The sequence below is a fragment of the Hemitrygon akajei genome, chromosome 30, assembly GCF_048418815.1.
Source record: "Hemitrygon akajei chromosome 30, sHemAka1.3, whole genome shotgun sequence".
Lineage (NCBI taxonomy): Eukaryota > Metazoa > Chordata > Chondrichthyes > Myliobatiformes > Dasyatidae > Hemitrygon > Hemitrygon akajei.
The window spans coordinates 10,083,056-10,105,577 of record NC_133153.1 but is presented as its reverse complement, the minus strand read 5'-3'; the positions used below and the strand labels follow the sequence as shown (position 1 = coordinate 10,105,577).

Genomic DNA, 22,522 nt, shown 5'->3' with positions numbered 1-22,522 from the left:
CACATTTTTGTGTGTCAGAGGCAAGTCTCATTCCACAACAATATCGTCTGATATTGGATTCGAGATACAGTGGAGCAAGAAGCAACCTGAAGTCAGAGCGAAAGATGCTACTGAGGGAGAACATTTCTATAAGATAGGCAGAGCTCTGAGGAACCAGAAAACTAGAGTAAGAATCTGGAATTTAACTTGCTGGAACAACGAAATCACGAGGATGTGTGATGAATGACATCATGCAGATGTCATCGGAGATATGGAGAAACTTCTGAGAGAAGGCTAAGAGAAATCAAACGTGAGAATAACAGAAACTCCATTTTATACTTTTGATTATAAAATTCTACCCCTCTGCCCACACCATCTACTGAATGTCTCCTCAAATTTCTTTTAGTATCCGTTGCATTCTAAATCTCTGATAGTTAACACTTCCCTACAATTTGTTTTGTGTATCCTTAAAAACAAGGAATACAAATCATTAATTTTTAATTGAGGCTTCAATTTGACCCTTTTTCTCAACTGCACCCAATCCACAATGGTCCGCTTCGTTTAAAAGGCTTGCCTATTTCAATATTATTATATACAGCTTTGGACCACATATCACAGAAAGCTACTAAATGAAATACCCAGCAGCATTAGCAGTAAAAATCTTAACCAGGGCATTATAATAGCTAAGCAGGGAGGAATATAGTGTATTCAATATTTTAGTAATATTTGAGTAATTTTTAATTATATTGTTTTAAGCAGTATTCTTTGCCCGCTTCGAAAGGGAGAATATAACTACAGCTGTGAAGATCCCTGCTGCACCCGGTGACCCTGTGATCTCTGTCTCAGAGGCTGATATTACCTGGTAAGGCTCTGAAAACTTGTGCCAACTAACTGGCGGGAGTATTCAAGGACATTTACAACCTCTCGCTGCTTTGGTTTGAAGTTATCACCTGCTTCAGAAAGGTGACAATTATACCAGTGCCTATGAAGGGTAGTGGGAGCTGCCTAATGGCAGAGGTATAACTCAAAGATCATCTTTTAATTTGCTGATGGTACACTCTCAAATGGAGACGAGAGGGCATACAGGAGTGAGATATACCAGCTAGTTGAGTGGTGCCACAGCAACAACCTTTCACTCACTGTCAGTAAGACGAAAGAGCTGACGGTGAACTTCAGGAAAGGCAAGATGAAGGAACACATACCAACCTCATAGATACATCAGAAGTGGAGAGAGTGAGCAACTTCAAATTCCTGGGTGTCAAGATCTCTGAGGATCTACCCTGTTCCCAACATATTGATGCAGTTATAAAGAAGGCAAGATAGCAGCTGTATTTATTAGGAGTTTGAAGAGATTTGGTTTGTCAACTAAAACTCTCAAAAACTTTGATAGATTTGGCTTTGGAGGTGGTGCAGAGGAGGTTCACCAGTTTGATCCCAGAGATGAGGGGGTTTAGACTATGAGGAGAGATTGAGTCGCCTGGGAATGTACTCACTGGATTTCAGAAGAATGAGAGGAATTATGAAATTATGAAAGGGATAGATAAGATAGAGGCAGGAAAGTTGTTTTCACTGGTAGGTGAGGCTAGAACTAGGGGGTATAGCCTCAAGATCCGGGGGAGTAGATTTAGGACGGAGATGATGAGGAACTGCTTTTCCAGAGGGTGGTGATTCTGTGGATTTCACTGCCCAATAAAGCAGTGGAGGCTACCTCACTAGCTATATTTAAGACAGGGTTGGATAGATTTTTGCATAGTAGGGGAATTAAGGGTTATGGGGAAAAGGCAGGTAGGTGGAGATGAGTCCATGGCCAGATCAGCCATGATCTTACTGAATGCTGAAGCAGGCTTGATGGGCCAGATGGCCTACTCCTGCTCCTATTTATTATGTTCTTATGTATTGTGGGGAGCATTCTGACAGGCTGCATCACTGTCTAGTATGGTGGGGTGGGGGGCTCCTGAGAGAAGCTACAGAAAGTTAAATTAATTAGCCCCATCATAGGTACCAGCCTTCATAATATCCAAGATATCTTCATGGAACAGTGCCTCCGAAAGGCGATGCCCATTATTAAGGACCCCAGGGATTATCCTCTTCTCATTGATACCGTCAGAAAGGAGGTACAGAAGCCTGAAGGGACACATTCAATGATTCAGGAACAGCTTCTTCCTCTCTGCCATATGATTCTAAATGTACACTGAACCCATGAACACTACCTCAATTTTTATAATATATATTATTTCTGTTTTAGCACTATTTTAATGTACTCTATATATATATTTACTGTAATTTATTTATTTTCCTTTCTGTATTATTGTGTATTGCATTGTACTGCTGCTGCTAAGTTAACAAATTGAACGACATGCTGGTGACAATAAAACTGATTCTGATTCTTTGTTTATATATTTAATTACGGGTTTTATGTACGAAGCATGTGAATGGCAAACGTCATTACACCATCACATCATAAGTGCGCGCCTCACTAAAAGTAAAAACAAAGAGTATACATGTTTGTCCCGGTCTCCCTATGTTTTTCTTTCAATTAGTTTGATGTCTTGAAGTTACAGAACAGTCTGTCTGTGGTCTAACCAAAGTTTTGTAAAGTTTTAACATGACTTGCATTCTCTTATATCTATACCCTGACTAATCACAGCCAAAATCTTCACCATCCATCCACTATATTTATAGAATCTATGGCCTTTTACATCAAGGTCCCTCTGATCAGTAATACTCCCCATCTTCTGTATGTCCTGTCTTGTATATATCCTACCTTTATGAAACCTTTCAAAATGCACCAATAACATTTATCAGGATTAAATTCCATCCAATGCCGTTGCTCTGCCCAGCATACCAGCTGATCACTATTATTCGATTTGACTCATGAACTAAGATGGAAAATAGCAATTGTCTGAGCTTCAATCTCTACGGTACACCACCAGTCACGGGTTTCCAATCACAAAGCAACTCTTCACCATAATTCTGTTTCCCATTATCAAGTCAACGGTGGATCCAATTTGCCAACTTGCCTTGAATCCCATGGACACTAACGTTTTGGAATAGTCATCCATGTAGATCTTGTCGAAGACTTTACTCAAGCTCATGCAGTCTACATCAAATGTATGGCTCTCATCAATATATTTTAAAATCTTTGGTCAAAAAAGGATCTGCATAGCAATCCCTGATCAATCCCAGCCCTTTCAAGTGTAAATTAATCCAGTTCCTCTGATTTTTTTTCTAATGATTCCCCTACCACTGATGTTATATTGTTCTGTAACTAACACACACAAAATGCTGGAGGAACTCAGCAGGCCATGCAACATTTATGGAAAAGAGAATGTGAACACTGATTTCTCAAACTTCCAGTAGTTGCTCCCCCTCCTCTCCTTCACTATTCCCACTCCTGTTGCCCTCTCTCACCTTATCTCCTCACCTCCCTCTGGTGTTCCTCCTCCTACCCTTTCTTCAACTTTCTCCAATCAGACTCTCTTTCTTGAAGCTCTTTATCTCTTTCACCAATCAACTTCACCTCCTTCTTACTTCACCCCTTCCTGCTCTCAGTTTCACCTACCTTCTGCCACTGTGTTTTTTCTCCTCTTCCCCATCTTCTTACTATGACTTCTCATCTTTTTTCCAGTCCTGATGAAAGGTCTCCACCCAAAACATCAGCTGTTCACTCTTTTCTATAGATGCTGCCTGGCCTGCTGAATTCCTCCAGTATATTGTGTGTGCGTGTTGCTTTGGATTTCTAGCATCTGCAGGTTTTCTTGTGTTTGCGTCTGTAATCCCTACAATTTCCAAAATAATTACTTTCTACCTTTTCCTAGTTTTCACAAATGGTGATTTCCCAGAAATGTTAACTCTGTCCCTCTCCCCAGAGATGCTGCCTGACTTGCAGAATTTTTGCTTCAGATTTTCAGCATCTGTGCTTATCCCAGGTTGGGCTTGGAATGGAGGAGCCAGCGATGTCGCTGATTAACTTTGAGGGGTCTGGACAGAGTAAACAGAAAGGATGCATTTCACTTAACAGTGGGTTCAAGCATCCTGGGACTTAGAGTTAAAGTAATTGGGAGAATTAAAGCACAGATGGGGGGGGGGGGGGGGAGTGGCAGGAAATCACCACCTGGAAAGCTAAATTCATTACAAATACAAAACAAGAAATTATTGATCACATAAATATTCACCCTCCCTTTAGTAAGACACACCAAATTATCACTAGTGCAGCCAATTGGATTTAGAAATCACACAATTAGTTAAATGGAGATTGCCTGCATGCAGTCAAGGTGTTTCAATTGATTGTAGTAAAATACACCTGTGGCTGGAAGGTCCAACTGCTGGTGAGTCAGTATCCTGGGAAAAACTACACCATGAAGACAAAAGAACTCTCCAAACTCTGCAAAAAAGTTATTGTAAAGCACAAGTCAGGAGAGGGATACAAGAAAGTTTCCCAAGACACTGAATAGACCTTGGAGTACAGTTAAGTCACTCATCAAGAAATGGAAAGAATATGACACAGCTGTAAATCTGCCTAGAGCAGGCCATCCTCAAAATCTGAGTGACCGTACAAGAAAGGGTCTAGTGAGGGAGGCCACCAAGAGACCATGACAACTCTGGAGGAGTTACAAGCTTCAGTGGCTGAGATGGGAGAGACTGTGCATACAACAGTTGGAAGAGTGGCAAAGAGAACGCCACTGTTGAAAAGAACTCACATGAAATCTTGGCTAGAGTTTGCTGGAAGGCATATGGGAGACTCTGAAGTCAGCTTGAAGAAGATTCAATGGTCTGATGAAATCAAAATTCAGCCATCAGACTGAACACTATGTTTGGTGTAAGCCAAACACCGCACAACATCAAAAACACACCATCCCTATCATGAACCACGGTGGTGGCTGCATCATACTGTGGGGATGCTTCACTGCAGCAGGCCCTTGAAGGCATGTGAAAGTAGAGAGTAAAATTAATGCAGCAAAATACAGAGAAATCCTGGAAGAAAAGCTGATGCAGTCTGCAAGAGAACTGTGACTTGGGAGAAGATTTGTTTTCCAGCTAAAGCTACACATGAATAGTTTAAAAACAACAAAATTTGTGTCCTGGAGTGGCCAAGTCAGAGTTCAGACCTCAATCCATTGAGAATTTGTGGCTGGACTTGAAAGGGCTGTTCACTCATGATCCCTATGCAATCTGACAGAGCTTGAGCAGTTTTGTAGGGAAGAATAGGGAAAAATTAGAGTCCAGATGTACAAAACTGATAGAGATCTATCCTCACAGACTCAACGCTGTAATTGCTGTCAAAGGTGCATCTACTAAATGCTGAACTGTAGGAGACAAATACTTGTGCAGTCACTTACTGTGTGTTTTATATTTGTAATTAACTTAGAAGAGATCTGTTTTCACTTTGACAAGAAAGTTTTTGTTGAAGTGTCAGAAAAGCCAAGTTAAATCTAGTGTGATTCACTGTGGTAAAACAATAAAACATAAAAACTCCCAAAGGGATGACTACTTCTTATAGGTACTGTATTATGGTTCCTTATGGACCTCGGTGAGAACTCTCTCCAGAGAAGCTGGCGGAGGTACAATGAACTGTCAGCAGAGGATAGGAAAATAATAAGTGAGGGTCGTCAAGGAGGGAAGCAAAATAAATTATTGTGGAATGAAAGGAGTAAAACAGTGAATGAGTGTTGGGAGAGACAGTCGAGTGAAGGGAAGGGTGAGGGTGAAATCGGACACGAGAAGAAAAACAAAACGGAAAGTTCGTCAACGCAGCTGAATTCCGAGCAAATAGTTGTAAACCAATATTGAAAGACACATCCGTGATCTTGTTAAAACCTCGCACCGTTTACCACTTTTTCTTGCTCGAGTTTTCTTCTCAAACGCCCCAGAGCCGGTCTGGAGACTGAAGCGTGACTCCCGGCACCAGCTGCCCTGCCGCTAACCCGTTTCAGTGTTTATAGAGCTCTGGCGAAATTAAAAACAGATTTGTAATGTCCCGGCGAAGCGTGCGTGCTTTGCAGCCTTATACAGAAGCTTATTTTTTAAAAAAATCCATGCACCCGCACCTGTGATGTAGAGCGAGTCTGGGTGGCTCCACTCTACCGGTATTGAATACACAGAACACGTTTCAAACGCAGACCTAGGGACAGGCTGCACTTTGGAAGGTGAGTTCGGGCTTCAGTGGAGGCAAATTACCCTTGACCCTCCGAAAGCGCCCTACCCCCGATGTCCTCGTTGACCACCCTTGACCTCTCGAGCACACTGACACCCAACCGTCCCTGACCAACTTGAACCCACAGACCAAGCCTCCGCTGACCACACCGTAACTGATGGTAACCAGCAGGCGTCTGGGGGCGGTTCCCACAGCAAACCTGGAGGGACCTGCGACCGACGGCCATTGCAGCCAATCAGAACGCACTGTTCTGCTGACATTGTCAATGCTCGGCCAATGGAGCGGCACGAATCCTGGCGGAGCCCAAGTGAGGCGGGGCAAGGGAGGACCAATGGGCGTGTCCTGAGGGCGGTCCGGGTTGAAGGTGCGACCAATGGGCGGGACCGGCCGGGCGCGGAGGGTTCGGAGCGGCCGCGAGTAGCTGCTTGTGTTGTCGGCGGCCGGCTGGACGATGGGTCCCTGCTCGCTGTCGCGCCTGGCGCTGGCCGTCTGCCTGCTTCACTGCTCCGGCCCAGGTACCGCTCTGGCCGCCAGGGCTCCCGGTCACATCCCGCCTCGTCTACTATCCCCGACTCCAGCTCGCCGGCTCCGCATTTTACATCCCTCCGGTTCCCCCCGTCCCTCGGTTCACTCACTCACTGAATGACTACCCCCCCTCCGGTTCACTCACTCACCGACTGATCCCCCCCCCCTCCGGTTCACTCACTCACCGACTGATCCCCCCCCCCCCTCCGGTTCACTCACTCACCGACTGATCCCCCCCCCTCCGGTTCACTCACTCACCGACTGATCCGCCCCTCCTCCGGTTCACTCACTCACTGACTGATCCCCCCCCCCCCTCCGGTTCACTCACTCACTGACTGATCCCCCCCCCCTCCGGTTCACTCACTCACCGACTGATCCGCCCCTCCTCCGGTTCACTCACTCACTGACTGATCCCCCCCCCCCCTCCGGTTCACTCACTCACTGACTGATCCCCCCCCCCCTCCGGTTCACTCACTCACTGACTGATCCCCCCCCCTCCGGTTCACTCACTCACCGACTGATCCGCCCCTCCTCCGGTCACTCACTCACTGACTGATCCCCCCCCCCTCCGGTTCACTCACTCACTGACTGATCCCCCCCCTCCGGTTCACTCACTCACACGACTGATCCCCCCCCCCCCCCTCCGTTCACTCACTCACCGACTGATCCCCCCCCCCTCCGGTTCACTCACTCACTGACTGATCCCCCCCCCCTCCGGTTCAATCACTCACTGACTGATCCCCCCCCCTCCGGTTCACTCACTCACCGACTGATCCCCCCCCCCCTCCGGTTCACTCACTCACCGACTGATCCCCCCCCCCCTCCGGTTCACTCACTCACCGACTGATCCCCCCCCCCTCCGGTTCACTCACTCACCGACTGATCCCCCCCCCCTCCGGTTCACTCACTCACCGACTGATCCCCCCCCTCCGGTTCACTCACTCACTGACTGATCCCCCCCCTCCGGTTCACTCACTCACCGACTGATCCCCCCCCCTCCGGTTCACTCACTCACTGACTGATCCCCCCCCCCCTCCGGTTCACTCACTCACCGACTGATCCCCCCCCCCTCCGGTTCACTCACTCACCGACTGATCCCCCCCCCTCCGGTTCACCTCACTCACCGACTGACTACCCCCCCTCCGGTTCACTCACTCACTGACTGACCCCCCCCCCCCTCCGGTTCACTCACTCACCGACTGATCCCCCCCCCCCCTCCGGTTCACTCACTCACCGACTGATCCCCCCCCCTCCGGTTCACTCACTCACCGACTGACTACCCCCCCCCCTCCGGTTCACTCACTCACTGACTGACCCCCCCCCCCCTCCGGTTCACTCACTCACCGACTGATCCCCCCCCCCCTCCGGTTCACTCACTCACCGACTGATCCCCCCCCCCCTCCGGTTCACTCACTCACCCGACTGATCCCCCCCCCCCCTCCGGTTCACTCACTCACTGACTGATCCCCCCCCCTCCGGTTCACTCACTCACTGACTGATCCCCCCCCCCCTCCGGTTCACTCACTCACCGACTGATCCCCCCCCCTCCGGTTCACTCACTCACCGAATGATCCCCCCCCTCCGGTTCACTCACTCACCGACTGATCCCCCCCCTCCGGTTCACTCACTCACCGAATGATCCCCCCCCTCCGGTTCACTCACTCACCGACTGATCCCTCCCCCTCCGGTTCACTCACTCACCGACTGATCCCCCCCTCCGGTTCACTCACTCACCGACTGATCCCCCCCCCCCCTCCGGTTCACTCACACACCGACTGATCCGCCCCCCCCCTCCGGTTCACTCACTCACCGACTGATCCCCCCCCCCTCCGGTTCACTCACTCACCGACTGATCCCCCCCCCCCTCCGGTTCACTCACTCACCGACTGATCCCCCCCCCCCCTCCGGTTCACTCACTCACGACTGATCCCCCCCCCTCCGGTTCACTCACTCACCGACTGATCCCCCCGCCCCCCCCCTCCGGTTCACTCACTCACTGACTGATCCCCCCCCCCCTCCGGTTCACTCACTGACTGACTGATCCCCCCCCCCTCCGTTCACTCACTCACTGACTGATCCCCCCCCCCTCCGGTTCACTCACTCACCGACTGATCCCCCCCCTCCGGTTCACTCACTCACCGACTGATCCCCCCCCCCTCGGTTCACTCACTCACTGACTGATCCCCCCCCCCCTCCGGTTCACTCACTCACTGACTGATCCCCCCCCCCTCCGGTTCACTCACTCACCGACTGATCCCCCCCCCCTCCGGTTCACTCACTCACCGACTGATCCCCCCCCCTCCGGTTCACTCACTCAGCGACTGATCCCCCCCCCCTCCGGTTCACTCACTCACTGACTGATCCCCCCCCCCTCCGGTTCACTCACTCACTGACTGATCCCCCCCCCCTCCGGTTCACTCCACCTCACCGACTTCCCCCCCCCCCCTCCGGTTCACTCACTCACCGACTGATCCCCCCCTCCGGTTCACTCACTCACCGACTGATCCCCCCCCCCCCCTCCGGTTCACTCACTCACCGACTGACTACCCTCCCCTCGGTTCACTCACTCACCCGACTTTCCCCCCCCCCTCCGGTTCACTCACTCACCGACTGATCCCTCCCCCCCTCCGGTTCACTCACTCACCGACTGATCCCCCCCCTCCGGTTCACTCACTCACCGACTGATCCCCCCCCCCCCCTCCGGTTCACTCACTCACCCGACTGATCCCCCCCCCCCCTCCGGTTCACTCACTCACCGACTGACTACCCTCCCCTCGGTTCACTCACTCACCGACTTTCCCCCCCCCCCCCTCCGGTTCACTCACTCACCGACTGATCCCCCCCCCCCCTCCGGTTCACTCCATCACCGACTGACTACCCTCCCCTCGGTTCACTCACTCACCGACTTTCCCCCCCCCCCTCCGGTTCACTCACTCACCGACTTTCCCCCCCCCCCTCCGGTTCACTCACTCACCCGACTGATCCCCCCCTCCGGTTCACTCACTCACCGACTGATCCCCCCCCCCCCCCTCCGTTCACTCACTCACCGACTGACTACCCTCCCCCTCGGTTCACTCACTCACCGACTTTCCCCCCCCCCCCCTCCGGTTCACTCACTCACCGACTGATCCCCCCCTCCCGGTTCACTCACTCACCGACTGATCCCCCCCCCCCTCCGGTTCACTCACTCACCGACTGACTACCCTCCCCTCGGTTCACTCACTCACCGACTTTCCCCCCCCCCCCTCCGGTTCACTCACTCACCGACTGATCCCCCCCCCCTCCGGTTCACTCACTCCCGACTGATCCCCCCCCTCCGGTTCACTCACTCACCGACTGACCCCCCCCCCCTCCGGTTCACTCACTCACCGACTGATCCCCCCCCCCCCCCTCCGGTTCACTCACTCACTGACTGATCCCCCCCCCCCCTCCGGTTCACTCACTCACCGACTGATCCCCCCCCCCTCCGGTTCACTCACTCACCGACTGATCCCCCCCCCTCCGGTTCACTCACTCACCGACTGACCCCCCCCCCCTCCGGTTCACTCACTCACCGACTGATCCCCCCCCCCCCTCCGGTTCACTCACTCACTGACTGATCCCCCCCCCCCCTCCGGTTCACTCACTCACCGACTGATCCCCCCCCCCCCCCTCCGGTTCACTCACTCACTGACTGATCCCCCCCCCCTCCGGTTCACTCACTCACCGACTGATCCCCCCCCCCCTCCGGTTCACTCACTCACTGACTGATCCCCCCCCCCCTCCGGTTCACTCACTCACCGACTGACTACCCCCCCTCCGGTTCACTCACTCACCGACTGATCCCCCCCCCTCGGTTCACTCACTCACCGACTGACTACCCTCCCCCTCGGTTCACTCACTCACCGACTTTCCCCCCCCCCCTCCGGTTCACTCACTCACCGACTGATCCCCCCCCCCCCTCCGGTTCACTCACTCACTGACTGATCCCCCCCCCCCTCCGGTTCACTCACCGACTGATCCCCCCCCCCCTCCGGTTCACTCACTCACCGACTGATCCCCCCCCCTCCGGTTCACTCACTCACTCACTGATCCCCCCCTCCGGTTCACTCACTCACCGACTGATCCCCCCCCCCTCCGGTTCACTCACTCACCGACTGATCCCCCCCCTCCGGTTCACTCACTCACCGACTGATCCCCCCCCCTCCGGTTCACTCACTCACCGACTGATCCCCCCCCCCCTCCGGTTCACTCACTCACCGACTGATCCCCCCCCCCCTCCGGTTCACTCACCGACTGATCCCCCCCCCCCTCCGGTTCACTCACTCACCGACTGATCCCCCCCCTCCGGTTCACTCACTCACTCACTGATCCCCCCCTCCGGTTCACTCACTCACCGACTGATCCCCCCCCCCTCCGGTTCACTCACTCACCGACTGATCCCCCCCCTCCGGTTCACTCACTCACTGACTGATCCCCCCCCCCCTCCGGTTCACTCACTCACCGACTGATCCCCCCCCCCCTCCGGTTCACTCACTCACCGACTGATCCCCCCCCCCCTCCGGTTCACTCACTCACCGACTGATCCCCCCCCCCCCCTCCGGTTCACTCACTCACTGACTGACCCCCCCCCCCTCCGGTTCACTCACTCACCGACTGATCCCCCCCCCCCCCCCTCCGGTTCACTCACTCACCGACTGATCCCCCCCCCCCTCCGGTTCACTCACTCACCGACTGATCCCCCCCCCCCTCCGGTTCACTCACTCACCGACTGATCCCCCCCCCCCCCTCCGGTTCACTCACTCACTGACTGATCCCCCCCCCCCTCCGGTTCACTCACTCACCGACTGACCCCCCCCCCTCCGGTTCACTCACTCACCGACTGATCCCCCCCCCTCCGGTTCACTCACTCACCGACTGATCCCCCCCCCCTCCGGTTCACTCACTCACCGACTGATCCCCCCCCCCTCCGGTTCACTCACTCACCGACTGATCCCCCCCCCCCCTCCGGTTCACTCACTCACCGACTGATCCCCCCCCCCTCCGGTTCACTCACTCACCGACTGACCCCCCCCCCCTCCGGTTCACTCACTCACCGACTGATCCCCCCCCCTCCGGTTCACTCACTCACCGACTGATCCCCCCCCCTCGCGTTCACTCACTCACCGACTGATCCCCCCCCCCTCCGGTTCACTCACTCACTGACTAATCCCCCCCCTCCGGTTCACTCACTCACCGACTGATCCCCCCCCCCCCTCCGGTTCACTCACTCACCGAGCTGATCCCCCCCCCCCCTCCGGTTCACTCACTCACTGACTGATCCCCCCTCCCTCCGGTTCACTCACTCACCGACTGATCCCCCCCCCCTCCGGTTCACTCACTCACCGACTAATCCCCCCCCTCCGGTTCACTCACTCACCGACTGATCCCCCCCTCCCTCCGGTTCACTCACTCACCGACTGATCCCCCCCCCCCTCCGGTTCACTCACTCACCGACTGATCCCCCCCCCCTCCGGTTCACTCACCGACTGATCCCCCCCCCCCCTCCGGTTCACTCACTCACCGACTGATCCCCCCCCCCTCCGGTCACTCACTCACCGACTGATCCCCCCCCCCTCCGGTTCACTCACTCACCGACTGATCCCCCCCTCCGGTTCACTCACTCACCGACTGATCCCCCCCCCCTCCGGTTCACTCACTCACTGACTGATCCCCCCCCCTCCGGTTCACTCACTCACCGACTGATCCCCCCCCCTCCGGTTCACTCACTCACCGACTGATCCCCCCCCCCTCCGGTTCACTCACTCACTGACTGATCCCCCCCCTCCGGTTCACTCACTCACTGACTGATCCCCCCCCCTCCGGTTCACTCACTCACCGACTGATCCCCCCCCCCTCCGGTTCACTCACTCACTGACTGATCCCCCCCCCCTCCGGTTCACTCACTCACCGACTGATCCCCCCCCCCTCCGGTTCACTCACTCACCGACTGATCCCCCCCCCCCTCCGGTTCACTCACTCACCGACTGATCCCCCCCCTCCGGTTCACTCACTCACCGACTGATCCCCCCCCCCTCCGGTTCACTCACTCACTGACTGATCCCCCCCCCTCCGGTTCACTCACTCACTGACTGATCCCCCCCCTCCGGTTCACTCACTCACTGACTGATCCCCCCCCTCCGGTTCACTCACTCACACGACTGATCCCCCCCCCCTCCGGTTCACTCACTCACTGACTGATCCCCCCCCCTCCGGTTCACTCACTGACTGATCCCCCCCCCCCTCCGGTTCACTCACTCACCGACTGATTCCCCCCCCCTCCGGTTCACTCACTCACCGACTGATCCCCCCCCCTCCGGTTCACTCACTCACCGACTGATCCCCCCCCCTCCGGTTCACTCCACTCACCGACTGATCCCCCCCCCCCTCCGGTTCACTCACTCACTGACTGATCCCCCCCCCCTCCGGTTCACTCACTCACCGACTGATCCGCCCCTCCTCCGGTTCACTCACTCACTGACTGATCCCCCCCCCTCCGGTTCACTCACTCACCGACTGATCCCCCCCCCTCCGGTTCACTCACTCACCGACTGATCCCCCCCCCCCCCTCCGGTTCACTCACTCACCGACTGATCCCCCCCTCCGGTTCACTCACTCACCGACTGATCCCCCCCCCCTCCGGTTCACTCACTCACTGACTGATCCCCCCCCCTCCGGTTCACTCACTCACCGACTGATCCCCCCCCTCCGGTTCACTCACTCACCGACTGATCCCCCCCCCCCTCCGGTTCACTCACTCACTGACTGATCCCCCCCCTCCGGTTCACTCACTCACCGACTGATCCCCCCCCTCCGGTTCACTCACTCACCGACTGATCCCCCCCCTCCGGTTCACTCACTCACCGACTGATCCCCCCCCCCCTCCGGTTCACTCACTCACCGACTGATCCCCCCCCCCCCTCCGGTTCACTCACTCACCGACTGATCCCCCCCCTCCGGTTCACTCACTCACCGACTGATCCCCCCCCTCCGGTTCACTCACTCACCGACTGATCCCCCCCCCCCCTCCGGTCACTCACTCACCGACTGATCCCCCCCCCCCCCTCCGGTTCACTCACTCACCGACTGATCCCCCCCCCTCCGGTTCACTCACTCACCGACTGATCCCCCCCCCCCTCCGGTTCACTCACTCACCGACTGATCCCCCCCCCCCCTCCGGTTCACTCACTCACCGACTGATCCCCCCCTCCGGTTCACTCACTCACCGACTGATCCCCCCCCCCCCCTCCGGTTCACTCACTCACCGACTGATCCCCCCCCCCCCCCTCCGGTTCACTCACTCACCGACTGATCCCCCCCCTCCGGTTCACTCACTCACCGACTGATCCCCCCCCTCCGGTTCACTCACTCACCGACTGATCCCCCCCCCCCCTCCGGTTCACTCACTCACCGACTGATCCCCCCCCCCCTCCGGTTCACTCACTCACTGACTGATCCCCCCCCCCCTCCGGTTCACTCACTCACCGACTGATCCCCCCCCCCCTCCGGTTCACTCACTCACCGACTGATCCCCCCCCCCTCCGGTTCACTCACTCACCGACTGATCCCCCCCCCCTCCGGTTCACTCACTCACTGACTGATCCCCCCCCCCCTCCGGTTCACTCACTCACCGACTGATCCCCCCCCCTCCGGTTCACCTCACTCACTGACTGATCCCCCCCCCCTCCGGTTTCACTCACTCACCGACTGATCCCCCCCCCCTCCGGTCTCACCTCACTCACCGACTGATCCCCCCCCCTCCGGTTCACTCACTCACCGACTGATCCCCCCCCCTCCGGTTCACTCACTCACCGACTGATCCCCCCCCCCTCCGGTTCACTCACTCACCGACTGATCCCCCCCCCCTCCGGTTCACTCACTCACCGACTGATCCCCCCCCCTCCGGTTCACTCACTCACCGACTGATCCCCCCCCCCTCCGGTTCACTCACTCACCGACTGATCCCCCCCCTCCGGTTCACTCACTGACTGATCCCCCCCCCCTCCGGTTCACTCACTCACCCGACTGATCCCCCCCCTCCGGTTCACTCACTGACTGACTGATCCCCCCCCCCTCCGGTTCACCTCACTCACCCACCGACTGACTATCCCCCCCCACCTCCGGTTCACTCACTCACCGACTGACTACTCCCCCTCCGGTTCACTCACTCACCGACTGATCCCCCCCCCCCCTCCGGTTCACTCACTCACCGACTGACCCCCCCCCCTCCCCTCGGTTCACTCACTCACCGACTGATCCCCCCCCCTCCGGTTCACTCACTCACCGACTGACCCCCCCCCTCCCCTCGGTTCACTCACTCACCGACTGATCCCCCCCCCCCTCCGGTTCACTCACTCACCGACTGATCCCCCCCCCCCCTCCGGTTCACTCACTCACCGACTGATCCCCCCCCCCTCCGGTTCACTCACTCACCGACTGATCCGCCCCTCCTCCGGTTCACTCACTCACCGACTGACCCCCCCCCCTCCCCTCGGTTCACTCACTCACCGACTGATCCCCCCCTCCTCCGGTTCACTCACTCACCGACTGACCCCCCCCCTCCCCTCGGTTCACTCACTCACCGACTGATCCCCCCCCCCCCTCCGGTTCACTCACTCACCGACTGATCCCCCCCCCCCCTCGTCCGGTTCCACTCACTCACCGACTGATCCCCCCCCCCTCCGGTTCACTCACTCACCGACTGATCCGCCCCTCCTCCGGTTCACTCACTCACCGACTGACCCCCCCCCCCTCCCCTCGGTTCACTCACTCACCGACTGATCCCCCCCCCCTCCGGTTCACTCACTCACCGACTGACCCCCCCCCCTCCCCTCGGTTCACTCACTCACCCGACTGATCCCCCCCCCCCCTCCGGTTCACTCACTCACCGACTGACCCCCCCCCTCCCCTCGGTTCACTCACTCACCGACTGATCCCCCCCCCTCCGGTTCACTCACTCACCGACTGATCCCCCCCCCCCTCCGGTTCACTCACTCACCGACTGATCCCCCCCCCCCTCCGGTTCACTCACTCACCGACTGATCCCCCCCCCCCTCCGGTTCACTCACTCACCGACTGACCCCCCCCCTCCCCTCGGTTCACTCACTCACCGACTGATCCCCCCCCCCCTCCGGTTCACTCACTCACCGACTGACCCCCCCCCTCCCCTCGGTTCACTCACTCACCGACTGATCCCCCCCCCCTCCGGTTCACTCACTCACCGACTGATCCCCCCCCCCCTCCGGTTCACTCACTCACCGACTGACCCCCCCCTCCCCTCGGTTCACTCACTCACCGACTGATCCCCCCCCCCTCCGGTTCACTCACTCACCGACTGACCCCCCCCCCTCCCCTCGGTTCACTCACTCACCGACTGATCCCCCCCCCCCTCCGGTTCACTCACTCACCGACTGACCCCCCCCCCTCCCCCTCGGTTCACTCACTCACCGACTGATCCCCCCCCCCCCTCCGGTTCACTCACTCACCGACTGACCCCCCCCCCTCCCTCGGTTCACTCACTCACCGACTGATCCCCCCCCCCCCCCTCGGTTCACTCACTCACCGACTGATCACCCCCCCCTCCGGTTCACTCACTCACCGACTGATCCCCCCCCCCCTCCGGTTCACTCACTCACCGACTGATCCCCCCCCCTCCGGTTCACTCACTCACCGACTGATCCCCCCCCCTCCGGTTCACCTCACTCACGACTGATCCCCCCCCTCCGGTTCACTCACTCACCGACTGATCCCCCCCCCCCTCCGGTTCACTCACTCACCGACTGATCCCCCCCCCTCCGGTTCACTCACTCACCGACTGATCCCCCCCCCCTCCGGTTCACTCACTCACCGACTGATCCCCCCCCCCCTCCGGTTCACTCACTCACCTGACTGATCCCCCCCCCCTCCGGTTCACTCACTCACTGACTGATCCCCCCCCCTCCGGTTCACTCACTCACCGACTGATCCCCCCCCCCCTCCGGTTCACTCACTCACCGACTGATCCCCCCCCCCTCCGGTTCACTCACTCACTGACTGATCCCCCCCCCCCTCCGGTTCACTCACTCACCGACTGATCCCCCCCCCCCCTCCGGTTCACTCACTCACCGACTGATCCCCCCCCCCTCCGGTTCACTCACTCACCGACTGATCCCCCCCCCTCCGGTTCACTCACTCACCGACTGATCCCCCCCCCCTCCGGTTCACTCACTCACTGACTGATCCCCCCCCCCTCCGGTTCACTCACTCACCGACTGATCCCCCCCCCCTCCGGTTCACTCACTCACCGACTGATCCCCCCCCTCCGGTTCACTCACTCACTGACTGATCCCCCCCCTCCGGTTCACTCACTCACCGACTGATCCCCCCCCCCCTCCGGTTCACTCACTCACCGACTGATCCCCCCCCTCCGGTTCACTCCTCCCGTCCCACTCACCGACTGATCCCCCCCCTCCGGTTCACTCACTCACCGACTGATCCCCCCCCCTCCGGTTCACTCACTCACTGACTGATCCCCCCCCCCTCCGGTTCACTCACTCACCGACTGATCCCCCCCCCCTCGGTTCACTCACTCACCGACTGATCCCCCCCCCTCCGGTTCACTCACTCACTGACTGATCCCCCCCCCTCCGGTTCACTCACTCACCGACTGATCCCCCCCCCCCTCCGGTTCACTCACTCACCGACTGATCCCCCCCCTCCGGTTCACTCACTCACCGACTGATCCCCCCCCTCCGGTTCACTCACTCACTGACTGATCCCCCCCCTCCGGTTCACTCACTCACCGACTGATCCCCCCCCCTCCGGTTCACTCACTCACCGACTGATCCCCCCCCTCCGGTTCACTCACTCACTGACTGATCCCCCCCCCCCTCCGGTTCACTCACTCACCGACTGATCCCCCCCCCCTCCGGTTCACTCACTCACTGACTGATCCCCCCCCCCTCCGGTTCACTCACTCACTGACTGATCCCCCCCCCTCCGGTTCACTCACTCACCGACTGATCCCCCCCCCTCCGGTTCACTCACTCACCGACTGATCCCCCCCTCCGGTTCACTCACTGACTGATCCCCCCCCCCTCCGGTTCACTCACTCACCGACTGATCCCCCCCCCCCTCCGGTTCACTCACTCACTGACTGATCCCCCCCCCCCTCCGGTTCACTCACTCACCGACTGATCCCCCCCTCCCCTCGGTTCACTCACTCACCGACTGATTCCCCCCCCCTCCGGTTCACTCACTCACCGACTGATCCCCCCCCCCTCCGGTTCACTCACTCACCTGACTGATCCCCCCCCCCCCTCGGTTCACTCACTCACTGACTGATCCCCCCCCCTCCCTCGGTTCACTCACTCACCGACTGATTCCCCCCCCCTCCGGTTCACTCACTCACCGACCGACTACCCCCCCCTCCGGTTCACTCACTCACCGACTGATCCCCCCCCCTCCGGTTCACTCACTCACTGACTGATCCCCCCCTCCGGTTCACTCACTCACTGACTGATCCCCCCCCCTCCGGTTCACTCACTCACTGACTGATCCCCCCCCCCCCTCCGGTTCACTCACTCACCGACTGATCCCCCCCCCCTCCGGTTCACTCACTCACCGACTGACTCCCCCCCCCTCCGGTTCACTCACTCACCGACTGATCCCCCCCCCCCTCCGGTTCACTCACTCACCGACTGATTCCCCCCCCCCTCCGGTTCACTCACTCACCGACTGATCCCCCCCCTCCGGTTCACTCACTCACTGACTGATCCCCCCCCCTCCGGTTCACTCACTCACCGACTGATCCCCCCCCTCCGGTTCACTCACTCACTGACTGATCCTCCCCCCCCTCCGGTTCACTCACTCACCGACTGATCCCCCCCCCCTCCGGTTCACTCACTCACCGACTGATCCCCCCCCCTCCGGTTCACTCACTCACTGACTGATCCCCCCCCTCCGGTTCACTCACTCACCGACTGATCCCCCCCCCCCTCCGGTTCACTCACTCACCGACTGATCCCCCCCGCTCCGGTTCACTCACTCACTGACTGATCCTCCCCCCTCCGGTTCACTCACTCACCGACTGATCCCCCCCCTCCGGTTCACTCACTCACCGACTGATCCCCCCCCCCTCCGGTTCACTCACTCACCGACTGATTCCCCCCCCCTCCGGTTCACTCACTCACCGACTGATCCCCCCCCCTCCGGTTCACTCACTCACCGACTGATCCCCCCCGCTCCGGTTCACTCACTCACTGACTGATCCCCCCCCCCTCCGGTTCACTCACTCACCGACTGATCCCCCCCCCCTCCGGTTCACTCACTCACCGACTGATCCCCCCCCCCCCTCCGGTTCACTCACTCACCGACTGATTCCCCCCCCCCTCCGGTTCACTCACTCACTGACTGATCCCCCCCCCCTCCGGTTCACTCACTCACTGACTGATCCCCCCCCCCTCCGGTTCACCTCACTCACCGACTGATTCCCCCCCCCCTCCGGTTCACTCACTCACCGACTGATCCCCCCCCTCCGGTTCACTCACTCACTGACTGATCCCCTCCCCCTCCGGTTCACTCACTCACCGACTGATCCCCCCCCTCCGGTTCACTCACTCACCGACTGATCCCCCCCCCTCCGGTTCACTCACTCACCGACTGATCCCCCCCCCCCTCCGGTTCACTCACTCACCGACTAACTTCCACCCCCCCCACCTCCGGTTCACTCACTCACCGACTAACTTCCACCCCCCCCACCTCCGGTTCACTCACTCACTGACTGATCCCCCCCCCCCTCCGGTTCACTCACTCACCGACTGATCCCCCCCGTCCCACGACCCCCCCCTCCGGTTCACTCACTCACCGACTGCCTACCCCCCCCACCTCCGGTTCACTCACTCACGACTGATCCCCCCCCCCTCCGGTTCACTCACTCACCGACTGATCCCCCCCCCCCTCCGGTTCACCACTCACCGACTGATCCCCCCCCTCCGGTTCACTCACTCACCGACTGATCCCCCCCCCTCCGGTTCACTCACTCACCGACTGATCCCCCCTCCGGTTCCACTCACTCACCGACTGATCCCCCCCCCCCTCCGGTTCACTCACTCACCGACTGATCCCCCCCCTCCGGTTCACTCACTCACCGACTGATCCCCCCCCCCTCCGGTTCACTCACTCACCGACTGATCCCCCCCCCCTCCGGTTCACTCACTCACTGACTGATCCCCCCCCCTCCGGTTCACTCACTCACTGACTGATCCCCCCCCCTCCGGTTCACTCACTCACCGACTGATCCCCCCCCCCCCTCCGGTTCACTCACTCACTGACTGATCCCCCCCCCCCTCCGGTCACTCACCTCACTCACCGACTGATCCCCCCCCCCCCTCCGGTTCACTCACTCACCGACTGATCCCCCCCCCCCTCCGGTTCACTCACTCACTGACTGATCCCCCCCCTCCCCTCCGGTTCACTCACTCACCGACTGATCCCCCCCCCCCCCTCCGGTTCACTCACTCACCGACTGATCCCCCCCCCCTCCGGTTCACTCACTCACCGACTGATCCCCCCCCCTCCGGTTCACTCACTCACCGACTGATCCCCCCCCCCCCTCCGGTTCACTCACTCACGACTGATCCCCCCCCCCCTCCGGTTCACTCACTCACTGACTGATCCCCCCCCTCCGGTTCACTCACTCACCGACTGATCCCCCCCCCCCTCCGGTTCACTCACTCACTGACTGATCCCCCCCCCCTCCGGTTCACTCACTCACCGACTGATCCCCCCCCCCCCTCCGGTTCACTCACTCACCGACTGATCCCCCCCCCCTCCGGTTCACTCACTCACCGACTGATCCCCCCCCCCCTCCGGTTCACTCACTCACTGACTGATCCCCCCCCCTCCGGTTCACTCACTCACCGACTGATCCCCCCCCTCCGGTTCACTCACTCACCGACTGATCCCCCCCCCCTCCGGTTCACTCACTCACTGACTGATCCCCCCCCCCTCCGGTTCACTCACTCACTGACTGATCCCCCCCCCTCCGGTTCACTCACTCACCGACTGATCCCCCCCCCCCTCCGGTTCACTCACTCACTGACTGATCCCCCCCCCCTCCGGTTCACTCACTCACCGACTGATCCCCCCCCCCCCTCCGGTTCACTCACTCACCGACTGATCCCCCCCCCCTCCGGTTCACTCACTCACCGACTGATCCCCCCCCCCCTCCGGTTCACTCACTCACCGACTGATCCCCCCCCCCTCCGGTTCACTCACTCACCGACTGATCCCCCCCCTCCGGTTCACTCACTCACCGACTGATCCCCCCCCCCCCCTCCGGTTCACTCACTCACCGACTGATCCCCCCCCCTCGGTTCACTCACTCACTGACTGATTCCCCCCCCTCCCCTCCGGTTCACTCACTCACTGACTGATCCCCCCCCCCCCTCGGTTCACTCACTCACCGACTGATTCCCCCCCCCTCCGGTTCACTCACTCACCGACCGACTACCCCCCCCCCTCCGGTTCACTCACTCACCGACTGATCCCCCCCCCCTCCGGTTCACTCACTCACTGACTGATCCCCCCCCTCCGGTTCACTCACTCACTGACTGATCCCCCCCCCTCCGTTCACTCACTCACTGACTGATCCCCCCCCCTCCCCTCGGTTCACTCACTCACCGACTGATTCCCCCCCCCTCCGGTTCACTCACTCACCGACCGACTACCCCCCCCCTCCGGTTCACTCACTCACCGACTGATCCCCCCCCCCCCTCCGGTTCACTCACTCACCGACTGATTCCCCCCCCCCCTCCGGTTCACTCACTCACCGACTGATCCCCCCCCTCCGGTTCACTCACTCACTGACTGATCCCCCCCCCCTCCGGTTCACTCACTCACCGACTGATCCCCCCCCTCCGGTTCACTCACTCACTGACTGATCCTCCCCCTCCGGTTCACTCACTCACCGACTGATCCCCCCCCCCCCTCCGGTTCACTCACTCACCGACTGATCCCCCCCCTCCGGTTCACTCACTCACTGACTGATCCTCCCCTCCGGTTCACTCACTCACCGACTGATCCCCCCCCCCCTCCGGTTCACTCACTCACCGACTGATCCCCCCCCCCCTCCGGTTCACTCACTCACCGACTGATCCCCCCGCTCCGGTCACTCACCACTGACTGATCCTCCCCCTCCGGTTCACTCACTCACCGACTGATCCCCCCCCTCCGGTTCACTCACTCACCGACTGATCCCCCCCCCCTCCGGTTCACTCACTCACCGACTGATTCCCCCCCCCCTCCGGTTCACTCACTCACCGACTGATCCCCCCCCCCCTCCGGTTCACTCACTCACCGACTGATCCCCCCCCCCTCCGTTCACTCACTCACCGACTGATCCCCCCCCCCTCCGGTTCACTCACTCACCGACTGATCCCCCCCCCCCCTCCGGTTCACTCACTCACCGACTGATCCCCCCCCCCTCCGGTTCACTCACTCACCGACTGATCCCCCCCCCCTCCGGTTCACTCACTCACCGACTGATCCCCCCGCTCCGGTTCACTCACTCACTGACTGATCCCCCCCCCTCCGGTTCACTCACTCACCGACTGATTCCCCCCCCCCTCCGGTTCACTCACTCACCGACTGATCCCCCCCCCCCCCTCCGGTTCACTCACTCACCGACTGATCCCCCCCCCCCCCCCTCCGGTTCACTCACTCACCGACTGATCCCCCCCCCTCCGGTTCACTCACTCACTGACTGATCCCCCCCCCCTCCGGTTCACTCACTCACCGACTGATCCCCCCGCTCCGGTTCACTCACTCACTGACTGATCCCCCCCCCCTCCGGTTCACTCACTCACC

At 59.2% G+C, this 22,522-nt stretch overlaps 1 protein-coding gene and 1 long non-coding RNA gene across 4 annotated transcripts in view; one reads left to right on the top strand and one right to left on the bottom strand.

Moving 5' to 3' along the window:
• LOC140718798 (uncharacterized) overlaps positions 1-22,522 on the bottom strand; it is a 34,450-nt gene that overhangs the window by 5,257 nt on the left and 6,671 nt on the right. Inside the window, exon 2 of the long non-coding RNA XR_012096792.1 lies at positions 5,804-5,925. This is a non-coding gene — a long non-coding RNA (uncharacterized lncRNA). The remainder of the gene's footprint in view (positions 1-5,803; positions 5,926-22,522) is intronic.
• Positions 6,301-22,522, top strand: part of adamts17 (ADAM metallopeptidase with thrombospondin type 1 motif, 17) — a 429,617-nt gene continuing 413,395 nt past the window's right edge. For 2 of the 3 annotated variants that reach the window (XM_073032969.1, XM_073032968.1), the window contains exon 1: positions 6,301-6,648. In XM_073032969.1, the coding sequence (XP_072889070.1) occupies positions 6,585-6,648 (64 nt within the window). In that variant the 5' untranslated portion in view covers positions 6,301-6,584. The remainder of the gene's footprint in view (positions 6,649-22,522) is intronic. The other variant, XM_073032970.1, reaches the window with a different exon arrangement.